Source organism: Mesoplodon bidens (assembly GCF_964165515.1).
Source record: "Mesoplodon bidens genome assembly, contig: HAP1_SCAFFOLD_462, whole genome shotgun sequence".
NCBI classification, from domain to species: domain Eukaryota; kingdom Metazoa; phylum Chordata; class Mammalia; order Artiodactyla; family Ziphiidae; genus Mesoplodon; species Mesoplodon bidens.
Window position 1 is genome coordinate 96,828 of NW_027672445.1, and position 17,007 is coordinate 113,834.

The window sequence follows — 17,007 nt, forward strand, 5'->3', positions numbered from 1 at the left end:
TTGCCAGGATGAGGTTTTAAGTGTTCACACAGGGGAAGTCCCTGGCAAACCAGGACAGCGGTCACTACATTGAATTGTAAAGCATCCTAAATAACCCTGCCACTGCTCCCAGATACTAGTCTGTGCCAACCAGTGGAGAAAAGGCATTCTCCATTACTACCACGGCAAATGCTGCTGTACTTGCCTTGGCTACTCCCTATCTTTTCCAGGCATCACTCCCCTTCACCTGCTGGTGGACACTTTGGCCAGCTGACAATGCAGATATTTTCAAACTTTAAGGTGAATAAAAATCATATGGAGGGCCTGTTATAACAGAGATCACTGAGCCCCACTAGAGTTGCTGATTCCATAGGGCTGGGATAGGGCCCTAAAACTTGAATATCTGACACATTATCAGGGGACGCTGGTAAAGCTGGTCAAGTTGTTACCGAATGCAGGTTCATGTGTCTGAAGCACAGTGAGGCCAAACAAACCTAAAGGTTGGAGTCTGGAGAAGAGAAAGGTTTATTGCAGGATCGAGCAAGGAGAGGGGTGGTCCGTGTTCCAAAACCCCTGAAATCTCCAAAGGATTTCAGCAAAGCATTTTTAAAGGCCAGGTGAGGGAGGGACATCCCAGGGCATGTGATCAGCTGGTGCACAATCCTCTGATTGGCTGATGTTGAGGCCACAAGGCAGGTAACATTATCCATCCTTAGGTGCCAGGAGGTCTGAGGGCTACGTGCTCATGATCATCAAGGAGTTCATTTCTTCCATTGGGTGGTGGTTTTTAGCATCTGAAAACTCAAGAAATATGCCTGAGATACTATTATCTGAGTACTTCAGAGAGAAACTACAATAGAGGATATGGGGGATGGGTCTGTCCTAGGAAGGCCCCATAGGGTACTGCTTGGTTACAAGGTGACCATACTTTGAGAACCACTGCTCTAGTGGCTTGGAATGTTAAGAAAGTAATGGAAGAATCCCTTCCCAGATCTAGATTCTAGTATCACCAGCTATTTTGGTGGGAGGAAGGGTAAGTTTTGTCCTTGCTTGGACTTCTTGTTCATTTATATCAAAGCCTATTTGAGGCAGTGCGTTCGGCAGTCCTGCAGATCTGTCTTTTGCTTCAACAGTGTTTGGAATGAACAGACCCAGGGACGCTCCTTGCTCCAGCCCCCGACCACCTTCCAACCTTTCTTCCTTTCGCAACCTTTGGAATCAGACACTCAGCTATCCTCAGCCTCCAGGACAGGCCAACACCAGTTTTTGAGCTTAGCTCCTTATCACTGATCAACCACGAGTTCACAGGTTCGTCAGAATTATTCCACCGAGGTGGAGGCCGCCGTCCACCGCCTGTTCAACATGCATCTGTGGACACTTACCTCTCTCTGAGCATCTATTTCGACAGCAACAATGGGACTCTGGACAGTATGGGCCACATTTTTCGCCAACTGGCTGAGGAGAAGTGTGAGGGCGCCCAGCGCCTCTTGAAAATGCAAAACCAGTGCTGCGGCCGCGCCCTCTTCCAGGATGCGCAGAAGCCTTCTCAGGATGAGTGGGGTAAAACCCAGGATGCTGTGGAAGCCGCCATTCTTAGGGAGAAGAATCTGAACCAGGCACTAACGGATCTGCGCGCCCTGGGTCCTGCCCGTGCAGACTCCCAGTTCTGTGATTTCCTGGAGAGCCGCTTCCTGGAGGAGCAGGTAAAACTCATCCAGAAGATGGGAGACCACCTGACCAACCTCCGCAGGCTGGCTGGTCTGCAGGCTGTGCTGGGCGAGTATCTCTTTGAAAGGCTCACCCTCGAGCCAAACAGGAGTCTCTGAAGTCCAGCCGCGTCTGAGGAGACCCTCTGGCGTCAGAGCTTCTGCCTGAAGCCCCGCTCTGCAGCCACTAGGCAGCTTTGTAACCGCCCTGGAGCCCTCTCCCAAGCCTTGGACCAAATGGAAACAATAATGTTTTTTGCAGAAGGAAAAAAAAAAGCCTATTTGAAATACAAACAGAATAAAGTGAAAAAAAGAAATATATACATATATTCACGTTCTTTTAACATATGAATTGCCCCACTTTATCTGTGTGAAATAAGTTTGTTCCCATTATTGGGCTGGTTCTCAAGCTTTGCTGCTCGTTTGAATTACCTAAAGAGCTTTGAAGAAAAACATTGGTGTCTGGGTCCCAGCCCCAGAGATTTTGATTCAGTAGGTCTAGGGAGGAGCCTGGGCACGGGAAGGTCTCAGAGTTCCCCAGGTGATTCTAATGTGCAGCAACTTTGTGAACCACCTCTTGGCTTCAATGCAGCTAGTCATCAGATATTAAATCTAAGACACATGGACTACTAGTGCGTGAGCTCTGTCGCTAGGTGTATTCCATTTTCTTTCTCCTGGAAGATTCGTGCCAGGGAAAATGATTGATAGTTGTGTTACTTCTCTGAAATGGATGGAAATTTCCAATTAGCGTGAACAGGGGAGGGTGAATGGGTGAATGCAATAAGGTGTATCATTTACGTATTGCCCTATGTGTATGGCTAGAAGCTTTTGCAACTGAGGTCTGCCCTACTTTTCATGCTAATGGTAATGCTTGTCCTCCTAATGCAGCCATAAACTTTATAAGCCCATAGGTAGACAGCATCACAAAATATTTACCCCTCCCCACTGGCCCACTCTCAAGCTTCACTCCCCTTCCCCAATACACAAATGTACATCAATGCGCTTGAGACCAATATCAACATACTGACCTTCAATTCTTCTACTCTGCAGCTTCCCTCTTATCAGGAGATGTCAGCATTTAGTGCAAGGACAAATGCTTGCCTCTTGAGGAGTAATGTAGACAAAGCCTCCAAGAGACAAATAGCCCTCAGGGAGGGGGAAAAAGTCTTTCAAAAAGGTTGATGCCCAGAGGAGGCATTTTCAGTCATCTCAGCTTAGAGGTCAAATATCCAAAATTAAAAAGGTTAAAAAAAAGAAGAAGAAAGCAAGGAAGAAAAGAAGGAAACAATTTTCTTATCTCATAGTAATAAGGCAGTTTTCCTTAAAAAAAAAAGACTTAAATTCTCTTTCCTAATCAAAATGTGCTTTTCCATCTTTAGACTATTCCTCTTATATCCTGTATTATTCATGATGTTTAATTCTTGAAATAGCACATGGCTGAAAACAGAAGCTAACCTCTTGTTCACTATGAATTGAATCTTCTTTTCCTAGGACCCGTCTACAATGTACAATTTGGGGTTGGCCAACATAATTATTTTCTCTGAAATACGTTACAGCATTTTGCCTTTTCAATATATAGTTATACAATACATTGATAACACAACATATTTAATATAGTCAATATAGTAAATACAGCTATAACACACATGATATGATGCCACTTTGGTGATTTTCTTCATCCATGTAATTCTGAAATTTGACAGTATAGTTTTCATATTCTAATGAGCTGAGTATTACCTTTGCAAGGATAGAAAAATAAAATAAATTCATAATATTCTTGTGTGGTTTGCCCCTGGGGTGGATTACCATAATGGGGGGATATTTGAGCCTTTCCCCAAGTCATTAAAAATCCTCCAGCGAGCAGCCCCTTGTCCTCTCCAGGGAGTGGGGGGAAAGGATCTTTAATCATAATAATCCTGGGGGGAGAAATCTCGGAAATAAGACATCTGCTTCTGTGCCTTGTTGTTTTGCAGAATAGCAATGATTGCCTTAGCAGCTTCTATTGCCATATGTATACAATAAGTAAATGAACAGAAAATTGAATGAACGCATAAAAGAAGGATAAACCCACCCAGCTTAACAAACCCACTCTCTCACCTGCTGTGCCCCGAAACATGAAAGAAAGAATCATGGGATCATAAGGATTAATAAAATAACAGTCTCTGTTAACAATATTGACAGGAGGTATAAGGATAATTTGTCTGATGTGGGACCAACAGCTTAACTAACTGCTTAATTCTTTTTTTTAAGGGCAATTCATTCATTTATTGTTTAAAGATTGTAAGACATCTGAATTTTTGTAGCACAATTTAAATGTTTTACTTTTTTGATAAAGCAGAGTATAATAGCAAAAACAATTAGTTTCCAGTAATATCTATATCTCTATTCAGAATTAAGTCCTCCACAGACATGTAACCTGGAAACAAAAGCCTGTTACAATAAGCAAAGCTTCAACGGAGTGGCTACTTTTTGGGCCAGGGAAAGGTTCATCCCTATAGGAGGATGATGTGCTATGTAAAATGGCTGCAAGGTCACAGCCTTGAGGGCGTTGGAAGTCTACTATCCTATTCCACATTACGTAGTTCAGGGAACTTCAAATGTCTGTTCATCTGCAACCAAGCTGGCAACCTTTAACTGATATTTCAAGCAGGTAAGAAATAAATGAAAAGAAATCCCTACATTGATGTTCCTTGATTTACACTGTTAAATGGTTCATTAACATGTAATTCTGGCTAAGAATTACATTTGAGACTCCTTGCTCAGATTTTGGTTAACAGTACAAATCTTTCAGAAATTCATGTTTTTATTAATCAATAATTTGTCAGCTAGGATACGTTCAGGCATCAGCTGCAACATCAAAATAGGTGCACTGCCTCAGCGCTTTGGAAAGACATAATCTAAAACACTAATAGCAGACAAAATATCTGTTACTAGACAGCATATGTGCAGTACAGCAAGACAAAAACATATTCATATGTGCCACGGACCAGCCTCAGAAAGAGGATTTCACCGCCCAGGGTCAGAAGGGACGGGGTAAGGAACTGAAGTAGCACCGACGAATGGGGTCAGAAGGACCAAGACAACTGACGGTTGCAAGGCAAGTTTTATTATGCTACAGTTGCAGATTATATAGACTAGAAAAGGGAAGGTTGCCAGACGGTGGTTTACATTATCTAATGACTGTCTCGGCTCAAGGTTAACTTCCCTGGGAGAAAACCCATAAACCCAGAATCATCCAAAATAACCTGCACGTGCAGGGTGGAGACAGATTGGCTTGTCTCATTTTACATACTTTCTGATTTCTGGACCCTGGTGATTTATCTCCCGTGGAATGGAACAAGGAGGGGAACAAGTAGGGACAGTCCCTTCGAGCAGCAGCGGCATGCCTGGCATGTCTGTAGCCTGCTCTCAAGGCTGATTGCTTCCCACAGGTCCCCCTTCTTTATTTTTTAATTTTTGCTGCAAAATAATTCCATGAAGCTTAGTGCCGAGAGTAGTATACTGAAGCATGAGGATACGAAACAGACATGAGAAGATTATTATCAATAATAGGCAAATTATGGCCAGGGTAATAACTCCTGACAACCCTCTAGTAATCCACGACTAAGGGTTTAACCACTTTAAATGATCCAGTAAAGTTTGAATTACATCTTCTGGTGAAATATCATCAAGATGTGCATGTTGTATATCCTGAATTTCAGCATTTAATTTCTTAAGATCAAGACTAATATTATTATCTGACCAAACACTCAGCAGATGCATTTTTACTTTTTCCCATTCCCAAATACAGTCATTGTACTTGTAAGGAATAACACAAATCCACGTATACTTTGCATGACAAGCTAAACGCATCCTCAATTTTAATGCTGCCATCTGATCTCCAATCCTCAAAATTGCGTTTTTAAATTCATCTAACTTGTTATTAATCTGTAAATCTATGTGACTTTGTAAAGATTAAGCAAGACTGGTATTTTGAGATAATTGATTAGCAAAGTGAGCATGATTAATACTCTGTGAAAGAGCAAGACGGGCAGTAGCCGCGGTAGCAGACAGAGCAGCCAAGGCAAGTAAACTTACTATTAGCCACCCAATAAAGCGTCTCCTTCTCTGCAAGGCTTTAGAGAGTTCCACCCATGCCTGTACTCCAGTATCTTCATACCAAGGTTCTCTCAGATGTACAGGCACCATAACATATATGGGTTGCCTTAGTATAAGCACAGATTGTGTTCCTGCAGAAGGGAACATACAACTGCTAAAAATACAATGAACACAGCTAATATTATATCCTCCTTTGGAAGAATTACCAATGTTAATAGAACCAATCAAAAGTGTATATGGAGGAGCAACACAAGTTATAACAGGTGTATTGGAATAAGTTAGAGCTAGTTTCCATATATCCCAGTTCTTTTGAAATGTGATAAACCTATCTATGATGGGAATAGAAGAGAGAAGAATTGACCCCTTGGTATGATCTGTAGTACACCATATTTGGTTATTATTCCAAGATGCATTGCAACATTCAAAATTGGATCCAGCAAAGTTAATGGTCATAAAAGGAGGAAATTGAGGTTTTGATTTTCTGTTAAGAATAGTAACCTTATGTCCAACTATAAGTATCCCTTGTCCTCCAAGTAAATGCTTCATACAGAAATAATTTCCTGAATCTTCACCTGGAACCTTGGCTATAGTAATAGCGGAATCCCAAAGTGGCGAGGCATATGAGATTTGACCTCTAATATTAATAGCTTGCCCATTTTTATACCAAATGATGGTATCCTTAAGATCCTCTCGTCGGCTGGTAGCCGGGCCTGTAAGAGTAATGTTGGTTCCTGTAAAATGAAGGTTCACAAAAGCAAAACAGTGTAATAAATGAGTGATAACATGTTTAGTAGCTTCTCGGGTCTGTGCTGTAGCACAGAGGAAACCAGAATAAGTATCAATAGTGACATGAACAAATTGTAATTTCCCAAAAGACGGGATATGAGTAACATCCATTTGCCATAAATAACTAGGTAATAATCCACGAGGATTAACACCATAATGTGGAACAGGAAGGTGAGGTAAGCACTGTGGGCATTGCTTAACAATTTGTCGGGTGGCTTCACGAGTAAGGGAAAATTCTTTGCGTAACGTAGCCGCCAACTGATGGTGTAAAGCATGCGACTGCTGTGCTGCTTGTGAAGCAGTTTGATCATAACTTACCATAATATGAGGGTGTCCAGGACATGGACCATGAGTATCAACAGTATGAAGATAATGAATGCAATACCTTAGCCATTCTTGACAGCATGACGAACGGAAAGGAGGAGGACGGTAATTTGGGATATGTCCTGCTTTAGGGAAAAGAGATTGAGGAGGAAGAGTAACTTTAACTTTATTTTTGGGAGGAAAACGCACAGGATAAAGATCACGTTTAGATCGAGTTAAAACATCTGCAGTCACATTAAGTTTAGACAATGGACCAGGCAAGTTAGAATGAGCACGGATATGCAGAGCTGCAACACGGCCATCGTGGGAACGAATAAGCTGTTGAAGCAAACGAAAAGAGGATGATAATTCAGGGTCATTAGTATGTCCTCTGGTCACAGTCTCCAGAAGAAATAATAAGCTGATAAGATATTTACTATCAGAAAACAAATTAAAAGATATAGAAGGCAAATGTTTAAAAGCCATCATGACAGCATACAGTTCAACACGTTGAGCTGAAGTCAAGGAAGTTTGTTTAATGAGTTTTGTTCCGTCGTCAGTGATTACAGTAGCCCCTCCTGAAGAAGAACCGTCTGTAAAAACCAAAGGTACATGAGGAATAGGCTGTTGCCTAATTATAGAAGGAAAGATATAACAGTTAACTTTGTCGAATTGGATCAATTTATCAGCAGGGTAATGGCATTCCAAGGCACCTGAAAATCCTGCAAGAGCAAGACCCCATTCATTACTATGTTGAAAAAGCCAATTTTGTTGACTAACTGAATAAGGGATAATAATTTGAGAAGGTTCTATACCCAGAAGTTGTAAGCATCTAGTTCTACCTTGCATTATTAGCTTACTACTAAGTTCAAAATAAGGGTTAATAACCTTAGAGGATGTAGTTTTCATATGAATCCATTCAATAATGCCAACAGTTTGCCATAAGATGGCAGTAGGCACATGAGGTGTTGGACAAGCAATTAAAGAAATTGGCAGGTGAGTATGCATTCGAGTTAACTGTGCAGAGCTGATAGCTCTATTAACTACTTGTAAAGCTTGAAGTGCTTCTGGAGTCATAGAGCGTGAAGTAGAAGGAGCTGAGTCACCTTTAAGAATATCAAACAAAGGCTCTAATTGAGCAGTAGTAAGTTTTAAGGAAGGCCTTGGCCAATTAATGTCTCCAAGTAATTTTTGAAAATCCTTTAATGTTTTTAAATTATCAACTCGAATTTGCAGTTTCTGAGGCCTAATGGTAGTGTTATCAATATATTTTCCCAAATAGAAAAATGGAGATTGTCTTTGAATTTTTTCTGAGGCAATGACCAAGCCAAATGATTGTAAGGATTGTTGTAAAAATTGAAAAGCAGTCTCTAATAAAGAAATATTATCAGTGGCTAAAAGTATATCATCCATATAATGTATGAGATATAACGTTGGAAACCTTTTTCTCACAGGAGTTAAGGCCTGAGCCACATAGTTTTGGCATAATGTAGGACTATTTGCCATGCCCTGAGGCAATACTTTCCATTGAAAGCTCCTCATGGGCTCCTTAAAATTTAAGGAAGGCAAGCTAAAAGCAAAATGTTTTCTATCTTCAGGAAACAAAGGAATAGTGAAAAAAACAATCTTTTAAATCTATAACTAAAAGATGATAATCGTGTGGTATGGCTGTTGGAGAGGGTAGGCCTGCTTGAAGAGCTCCCATTATTAGCATAGTTTTATTAACAGCTCTTAGATCCGGTAATAACCTATATTTTCCAGATTTTTTCTTGGTAATAAAAATAGGAGTATTCCAAGGACTATTGGAAATTTCTAAATGCCCTAATTGTTTCAGTACTAATTGTTCTGCAGCTTCTAATTTCTCCTTTGTGAGGGGCCATTGGTCCACCCATACAGGGTCATCACTCAGCCAAGTAATTGGATCGGCAGTGAGTGGAGGAGAATCCAAGGCCCCTAAGAAAAACACAAACCTTGTCTATCATATTTTATTTTCACATCAATAGGATAGACAGGTCCTTGTTGATTTGTTCCCAGCCCTTTTGTGGGAAGAAATCCTTGATCCAACATCATATTAGAGACTTGAGAATTTGGACTATAAAGTAATACTCCCATTTCTTTTAATATATCTCGGCCCCAGAGGTTTAAAGGCAGCCTAGGCAAAACATAAGGCTGGAAGTATCCTGAATGGCCCTCACTATCTTGCCATAATAACTGACTACTTTGCATAGGAGAAGAACTCTGTCCTATTCCTTGAAGTTCTGTAATAGTAGGACTAACGGGCCAATGTTTATGCCAGTGAATCTGTGTCATAACAGAGACATCAGCTCCAGTGTCTAACAAACCTGAAAAAACCTTTCCATTAATGGTTCATTTCCTTTCTGGATGTTCTTTCCCTATCTTCTGAATCCAGTAGGCAGCATTAGATGATCCAAAAGCCTTTGTGTCTCTCTTTTGATGTTGTAAAATTTGTCCATGAGGTACAAAGGGCAAAAGTAGCAATTGTGCAATTTTATCCCCAGGAGAAATCATTATTATATTTTTAATAGTTTGTGCCATGATTTTTATTTCTCCTTCGTAGTCACAATCTATGACTCCTGGCATAATAGTTAAACCCTTCATGGTGACACTACTTCTTCCCAATAGTAGTCCCATCAAACCCTTGGGTAAAGGTCCATAGATGCCCGTAGAGAAGGCCTGAGGACCCATTTCAGGAGTTAATACATATCGGGCGGAGGTACTGTGGTCCAGTCCTGCGCTTCCTGCTGTTTCTCTGGAGAGCAAAGATATTGTATGTTTTTGTTTTTGGTTAATGTCTGATTGATAGTTTGAGGAGGATACACAGACATTGCCCCTATTATCTGTTGGGGCCGGGGAAGGCCCCGGGAGGAGTTTCCCGACAGTGGTGTTCCATCCTTGTGGGCCACTGAGCGACCAACAATCGCGTGCCCAACGTTTTCCCCTATTGCATTTAGGGCATAAACCAGGGATTTTCTGACCATCTGGAGGGTTTTGAGTAGGGAAGGAAGGACCAGGGTTACAGTGAAAAGATCTACATTCTCCAGCAAAATGACCTGCCTTTCCGCATTTAAAACTAGTCTTTGTTCTCTTTGGATTGTTTTTAAACCCCACTTTAGTTGATGCTGCAGCCATAGCAGCACCCTGTATATAAGCAGGCCCAATGTCTGCACAAAGGCGAATATAATCCTCCAATGTTCCCCGTTTTCTCCAAGGTCGAATCGCAGCCTGACATGCATTATTAGCATTTTCAAAAGCAAGTTGCTTAACTACAATTGTACCAGTGAGTCCATCCACAATGAGTCTCCCCACCGGCTGTAACAATCTATCTACAAAATCAGCATATGGTTCATCAGGTCCCTGTCTAATTTTTGAAAGATCCTCAGTTTTGTGTGTAGAAGATAATTTCCTCCAGGCTTGTAATGCCAAATGATTTATTTGAGGATAAGCAACAAAGGGATAAGTTAATCGAACTTGTAAAGAAATATATGGTCCTTCCCCAATCAGCATATGATAATCAACTGGAATATCATGGGTAGCATTCTTTTCTGCTTGTTCAGCAGCCCGTTCATAAAAATCAAACTTCCATATTAAATAATCTCCACCATTTAAACAAGCTCGTGCAATAGACTGCCAATCAGCAGGGGGAAGAGCTTCTCCTGTAATAGTGTCAACCATAGCAGTAGTAAAAGGAGCAGTGGGCCCATATTGAGCACAAGCAGATTTTAAATCTTTCAAAACTTTAAAAGGAAGAGCCTGATGCTCCCTAATAGCCTGTTGAGGATTATTAGGATCAGGTCTTTCCGTGACAGGACAACAGAAAATAGGATCTTCTCCTCGTTTTATTGCTGCTTGTACAGCACGTTGCAAGGGACTGAGCAGTTTTACAGATGGAGAATTTTGAGGAAGACAGTCCTTACTAATTTGCAGCTTTTTCACTGACTTATCTATTATAGCCATTAGAAAATCATCTTCAGGATACTTCTCTCTTTTATGTTTAAAAGCCTCATCTGTTAAGTCAAAATGTTCCTCTTCATCTGAAATATTTAAATTTATTAGCTCTTTTGGTTTAGGAAGTGGCGACACAGTAGCTGATAATACAGTCGTTTCTTCTGTCAGAGGCTTATGTTTTTCTGACTTTACATTCAAATCAACACTATCATGAGAAGAACCTAAACATATTTTTATCAGATTCCACAAACTAAATGTAACAACGGCAGTATGAGTAGGCCCTCGAGACTCATAATAATTTTTAAAATCTTCTCCAACTTTCTGCCAGATTTCTATGTCACAGAGCCGCCATCAGGAAACCAGGGAGATACATCATGGATATGCTGCAAAAATTCAGTCAACTGTGAGGTAGAAACTTTATTACCCCGAGCTTTAAGCATCGAAAGTAAAACCGGAGCAAATAATTCACGCTCCTTTGAGCCCTTTTGCCCCATCTTATTTTACTTCTGACTGTTGCCTTATGCCTCTGTTAGTTTCACTTTTACTCGTGTCCACACATATTTTGCATAAGGGTTCTCTTACCTGCACTTTCTTTTTCTTTTCATTGGCTTCACGCTTCAGGTCCCTGTTCAGGCGCCACTTGCCGCGGACCAGCCTCAGAAAGAGGATTTCACCGCCCAGGGTCAGAAGGGACGGGGTAAGGAACTGAAGTAGCACCGACAAATGGGGTCAGAAGGACCAAGACAACTGACGGTTGCAAGGCAAGTTTTATTATGCTACAGTTGCAGATTATATCGACTAGAAAAGGGAAGGTTGCCAGACGGTGGTTTACATCATCTAATGACTGTCTCGGCTCAAGGATAACTTCCCTGGGAGAAAACCCATAAACCCAGAATCATCCAAAATAACCTGCACGTGCAGGGTGGAGACAGATTGGCTTGTCTCATTTTACATTCTTTCTGATTTCTGGGCCCTGGTGATTTATCTCCCGTGGAATGGAACAAGGAGGGGAACAAGTAGGGACAGTCCCTTCGAGCAGCGGCGGCATGCCTGGCATGTCCGTAGCCTGCTCTCAAGGCTGACTGCTTCCCACACATATGTTGGCTTGTTTAAGCCTCAAGCCCTCGATCCTTTGATGAAATACAATAATTTCATTCCTATGGTTTTCAATACCAAAAACTCAACCTCCAGGAGGGCTAAAGTCTAATTTGTACTCCAAACCAAGTAGCAGTGCAGTTCGCTACTACTGAGGCTGAATCCATAAAGACTTCAAGACCACGACCAGAAGACAAGTTATTATATATAATACCCTAGAAGGCCTGAAACATAATTATCATATACATAGCTGGTCCTTCAGAGCTTTTCACCTATAACATGTTTTTTGATGAAAGTTATTTAATGTACTGGAGATAACTGTGACTTACTGATCAAATATTTGAATACTTATACTTACCTGGGATTTCATTTCTGCTGAAAGAAAAAGGAAAAACAGGACTCACCTAAAAAAAACAAACTTTAGAAATGAAAGTAAAAATCTTATCACACACTCTCACTTTTGGAAGCAGCATAGAGGGGCAGTCAATGGTAAAACACTGGTGAAATAGGTCAAAACTCTAGGCCAAAAATCCATTATTATTATCGTCAGTGACAGTACCACAACTGTGCCCTTCATAATTAATAAGCACTCCTAACAATCTTCATTTGGCACCAGATGATGTGTTGAAGAGAAACACTCTGGGAGGTTTTGAATCACACTTGGTATTTTGTTAGCCAAGTTACAGGAGAATTTTTAAAGTGGGGGGAAGGGAAGAAGGAAACGGACCAGAAAAAGAATTGAAGCCATCATCTACAGACCAACAAAGCACTGAGAGTTCCAAACGTTATGTCAGACACTAAAGTGACTGATAGAGGCTCAAGTGGTTTATAAAACCTATAAAAAGACTACACCAGCAAAGTCCCCATTTATCGGTAGAGTTCAGAAACTAAAACAAGGAATATTTTAGCTTAAAACCTTATCTCAAGAGAATCATATACACTTCACATGAATAAAAATACCTGAAACCAAACATTTTTAAAAGCTCCAATACCCAAAATATAAAGAAAAAAATTAATTCAGAAGACTCAATCAATCCGTGATAATCACAAAACGGCCGGGCAATCTCTATCTCCCTTCCACATTAACCATCCATCCCCTGGAAGACCAAGGGAGATCAGACCTTCCAGACTTACCTTCCAGACTCACCTTCCAGACCTTCCAGACACCTGGCTGCTGCAAAATTCGATGGAGACTCCTTGTGGAACAGCAGTTTCGCATCTCTTGGGTTTCTCCCTATCGTGACCATGCAGGAAGCAAGTCTGGCTGTGCTATTTCTTATCATTGTCTGTCACCCATCTGCACCATGATATTGAAAAAGTAGTTCCCTTTCCCCCAGAAGGTTGAGGCTCAGCTACAGGGGTAATTCTCCTGGGCACACAGTCATTATTTAGGCCGACTCAGTGACTTCAACCGGCTTAATCATGTGATCAGGTTTGTTGCCGGCTGCATAATGCTCCCACATCTGTAGGTAGAGCCGCTCTAGTTCCATTGTATATTGTTTGGTGTTGAACAGAGGGCTAGATGTTCTCTGCTTCCAGACTTTGCCACGAATTTTCTTCAGGTATTCGAGATCAGTTCCCAGTTTCACAGCTATCTCTTCATATTCTTGCCGATTTTTAGCAATCAGCTCAAGACAGCCTAAACAAGTGAGCTGGGAACCTGCAACTCGGGAAGCAAGAGTCTCTCCTGGCATAGTCACCATGGGGGTCCCTGCCCAAAGGACATCCATCCCTGTGGTGTGGCCATTACAGAGTGGAGTGTCCAAGCAGACATCAGCCAGCTGGCCTCTCCGAACATGTTCCTCTTTAGGAGCAACAGGGGAAAAAATGATACGGTTTGGGGGAAGGCCCATATTTTGTGCGTACTGTTGAATATTAGCTTCTCCTGCTGCTGGAAAACGCAACAGCCACAGTACACTATTGGGAACACGCTTCAGAATATTTGCCCACATCTGCAAAGTAGATGGGTCAATTTTGTATAACTGATTAAAGTTACAGTACACAATGGCATCTTCCGGTAACCCGTACTGAGAACGTGTGGTTACAATAATGGTACGGGGAACCTCCTCTCCAGTGGCAGCCTTATTGTTGATCAGGGTAGTTGCCAGGCCATTGCTAATACTGAATCCATTCATTGTAATCTGAATTTGTCCTCTGTTAATCATTTCAATAACTGCTTCTGCAACAGTATTCATAGGAATGACAGGCATATTAAGAGCTGTATTACTGCTGTCTGCGTTGTCTTCTCCATCAGGACATTTCATCTTGACTATTTGCACATCTGATAGACTATCAAGAAATGCTTGGAGGTCGATGCCATTCAGCACAATCCGATTGTCATAAATGTGCCCATTGGACTTAAAATCGATGACGGCTTTTTTCTTCAGGTGAGGGAACATATTAGCATGATCACCAATAAAGAACGTATGGGGCATATAAGCCAGTTTCTCAGAATACTGCTCAGCAACTTCAGCAGGTGACGTTTCCTGATCAGTGATGATATAATCCATGAAAAGCACGCCACTAGTCCCAGGGTACCCCAGCCACATTGCCTGAATAGGAGCTGGCCTGAGAGCAAAGAGTTCATTTCGAGCACCCCTGGTATAACCATTCATATTTACAAGGATGTGTATACCATCTTGATGGATGCGATCAGCTGCTTTCCCATTGCATGGAATCTGAGAAAGATCAGTGAAATGATTGGCTTCTGCCATCACCTTCACTCGGAAGTTTGTGCCATCATGTGGGCTCAGGGCATAACAGAATATCTCAAATTTATCAGGACTGTGCATGCCTGGAATAGACTGCATAAGGTGAGAAGTAGGATGGTTCCCAAAGTCAGAACTCACGTATCCTACACGCAGTCGACCATCACTGAGCTTCAAGTCTGTTATATGTTCATACGGTGGTTTATGAAGGGCACTTATATTAGCCAAGCAGAGGTTCCCATGCCTCTCAGCAATAGCCTTCCTGAAGCCATGAGGAAGAGGATAGAGCATACTATGATGAGGCTGCACAGAAGGCAACCTATTCTTCTCCAACTGGTCAGCCACAATGCTGACCAACTTCTTCATTCGCTCATCATAGTCTGTCCAATCACAGACAACCTGCAGGCAATGAGCCAAATTACAATAAGCGTCAGGAAAATCAGGTTGAAGCTTCAGAACAGTGCGATAAGAAGCAATTGCTTCTGGAATATTCCCTGAATCCTGGTGAATGGAAGCCAGATTGCTGTGGGCATCCGCAAATGCAGGGTTGATCTGCACGGCACGAGTATAACACTCTAAGGCTCCCTGAACATCCTGCATCTCCCATAGAGTGTTTCCCATATTACAGTACGCATCAGCAAAGGTAGGACTGATTCGAATAGCCTCCTTATAATGCATCAGAGCTTCGTGCAGTTTTCCCTGCTGCTTCAATACACTTGCTAAATTTGAATGGGCATCAGCAAAGTCTGGGCAGAGCTCTAATGCTTTACGATACAAGTGAACCGCGTCTTCACTGTTTCCCTGTTCTCCTTTGATATTGGCTAGGTTATTCAGAGAGTCTGCATGGGTGGGACACAGCCGGAGAGCTGTACGATAACAATCTTCTGCTTCAGCAACACTGCCCTTCTCTTTGAGAGCGTTGGCTAAGTTGCAGTAAGCATCAGGGAAATGTGGTTGCAATTCAATAGCTCGCCTGTAGGTGTCTATTGCCAGATCCATCAGGCCTTGCTCATAGTATACACAAGCCAGGTTGCCATGTACCACTGCATGATTTGGACTCAAGCTTAGGGCACGAAGGTAAGCTGCCACAGCTCTGTCAAAAATCCGTGCCTCATTGAAGACATTTCCTAAATTGATATAAGCATCCAGAAAATTGGGGTCAAGGGTGACAGCCTTTTCAAAGTGATGAATTGCAAGCCAAATCTCCCCTTGTGCATTGAAAACACAGCCAAGATTACTCCAAGCTACTGCAAAGTTCGGTTGCATCTCAATTGCTTTCAAATAACATGCCTTGGCTTCTTCTAAGCCACCCAGGGCTTTGAGCAGGTTCCCCAGGTCACTGCGAACACAGTACAAAGAAGGATTGTACTGAAGAGCAGAGACGTAAGCTTGTACTGCTCCTTCCATGTCGCCTGCTGCTACCAAAGCGGCTGCCAGGTTAATATAACCATCGATGAAATCTGGTTTGAGACGCAATGCATGCCGGTAATGCTCAGTTGCTTCCTGCAACTGCCCTCTTTCCTTGTACACATTCCCCAAATTCGAATAGGCTTCTGCCAGAAGAGGGTTCTGTTTAATTGCCAGAGTACTAAAGTGGGCAGATCTGTCCAGCCTTCGACACTGGAAGTGTATAGATGAAAGTAATAAAAGTACACCAGTATTGCCTGGCTCTTGTCTCCAGAGCTGCATGCAGTGTCTCTCAGCTGTCTCAAAATCTCCTGCCTGATATTCTCGATGTGCCAGCTCAGCTAACCCTTGGAAGGAAAGCATACGTTTCGTTGGTTCTGTGCTGTCGGCCATGTTGCCCATGGAAGACGCCATCTGGAGCTTCTGGAGAGAGTGAAAAAAGGGAGTAATTGAGTCCCGCTGCCGCCACTACTGGCAAGAATGTTTCTAGTGGTAGCAAACACGAGCGCAGCAGCCGTACCACTGCTTTGGCACGCTTAAGCAGCGGCAACAGTTACAGGCACCGAACCTTAGGAACTATGGTTGGCCATCTACCTCTCATGCTCTTGAAATCTTAATTCTTAACCCTGCCCTCTTCCCCCATTTTTCTCCTAATCAGGGAATAAAAATTACCTATCCATTTGCCTTAGAAGAAATCAAAAGTCAGTAGGCCAAACACTTTTCAAAATATTGTTTTCTGTCCAGTTGGAAATGAAATACATGATTGACTTTTCTTCATCATTCATATAGTCAACGTGGAGAACATTAGGGCCGTGAATTTCAATACAGTAAGATGAGAAACTTTTAAATTGGCCTTCCCAAACCACTAATAAGTAACCGATGTTGTATAGAATGCTAAAATCTTAGAGACTGAGTTTGATATTTTAAAAGTTCTGCAAACATGAGCTAATTTCTCCTCA

General features: G+C 41.9%; 1 protein-coding gene and 1 pseudogene across 2 annotated transcripts; one reads left to right on the plus strand and one right to left on the minus strand.

The window, feature by feature from the left end:
• Positions 1-1,269: 1,269 nt before the first annotated feature.
• LOC308610190 (ferritin light chain-like) lies at positions 1,270-1,805 on the plus strand (annotated as a pseudogene). The gene has a single exon. The product of its transcript is annotated as a ferritin light chain-like (transcript).
• An 11,516-nt stretch (positions 1,806-13,321) lies between these two features.
• Positions 13,322-16,462, minus strand: LOC308610191 (UDP-N-acetylglucosamine--peptide N-acetylglucosaminyltransferase 110 kDa subunit-like; the record flags this gene model as incomplete). Its single annotated transcript, XM_081259427.1, has 1 exon — positions 13,322-16,462. The coding sequence occupies one exon, from the start codon at positions 16,460-16,462 to the stop codon at positions 13,322-13,324; it is 3,141 nt and encodes a 1,046-aa protein (XP_081115553.1).
• Between the last annotated feature and the right edge of the window lie 545 nt (positions 16,463-17,007).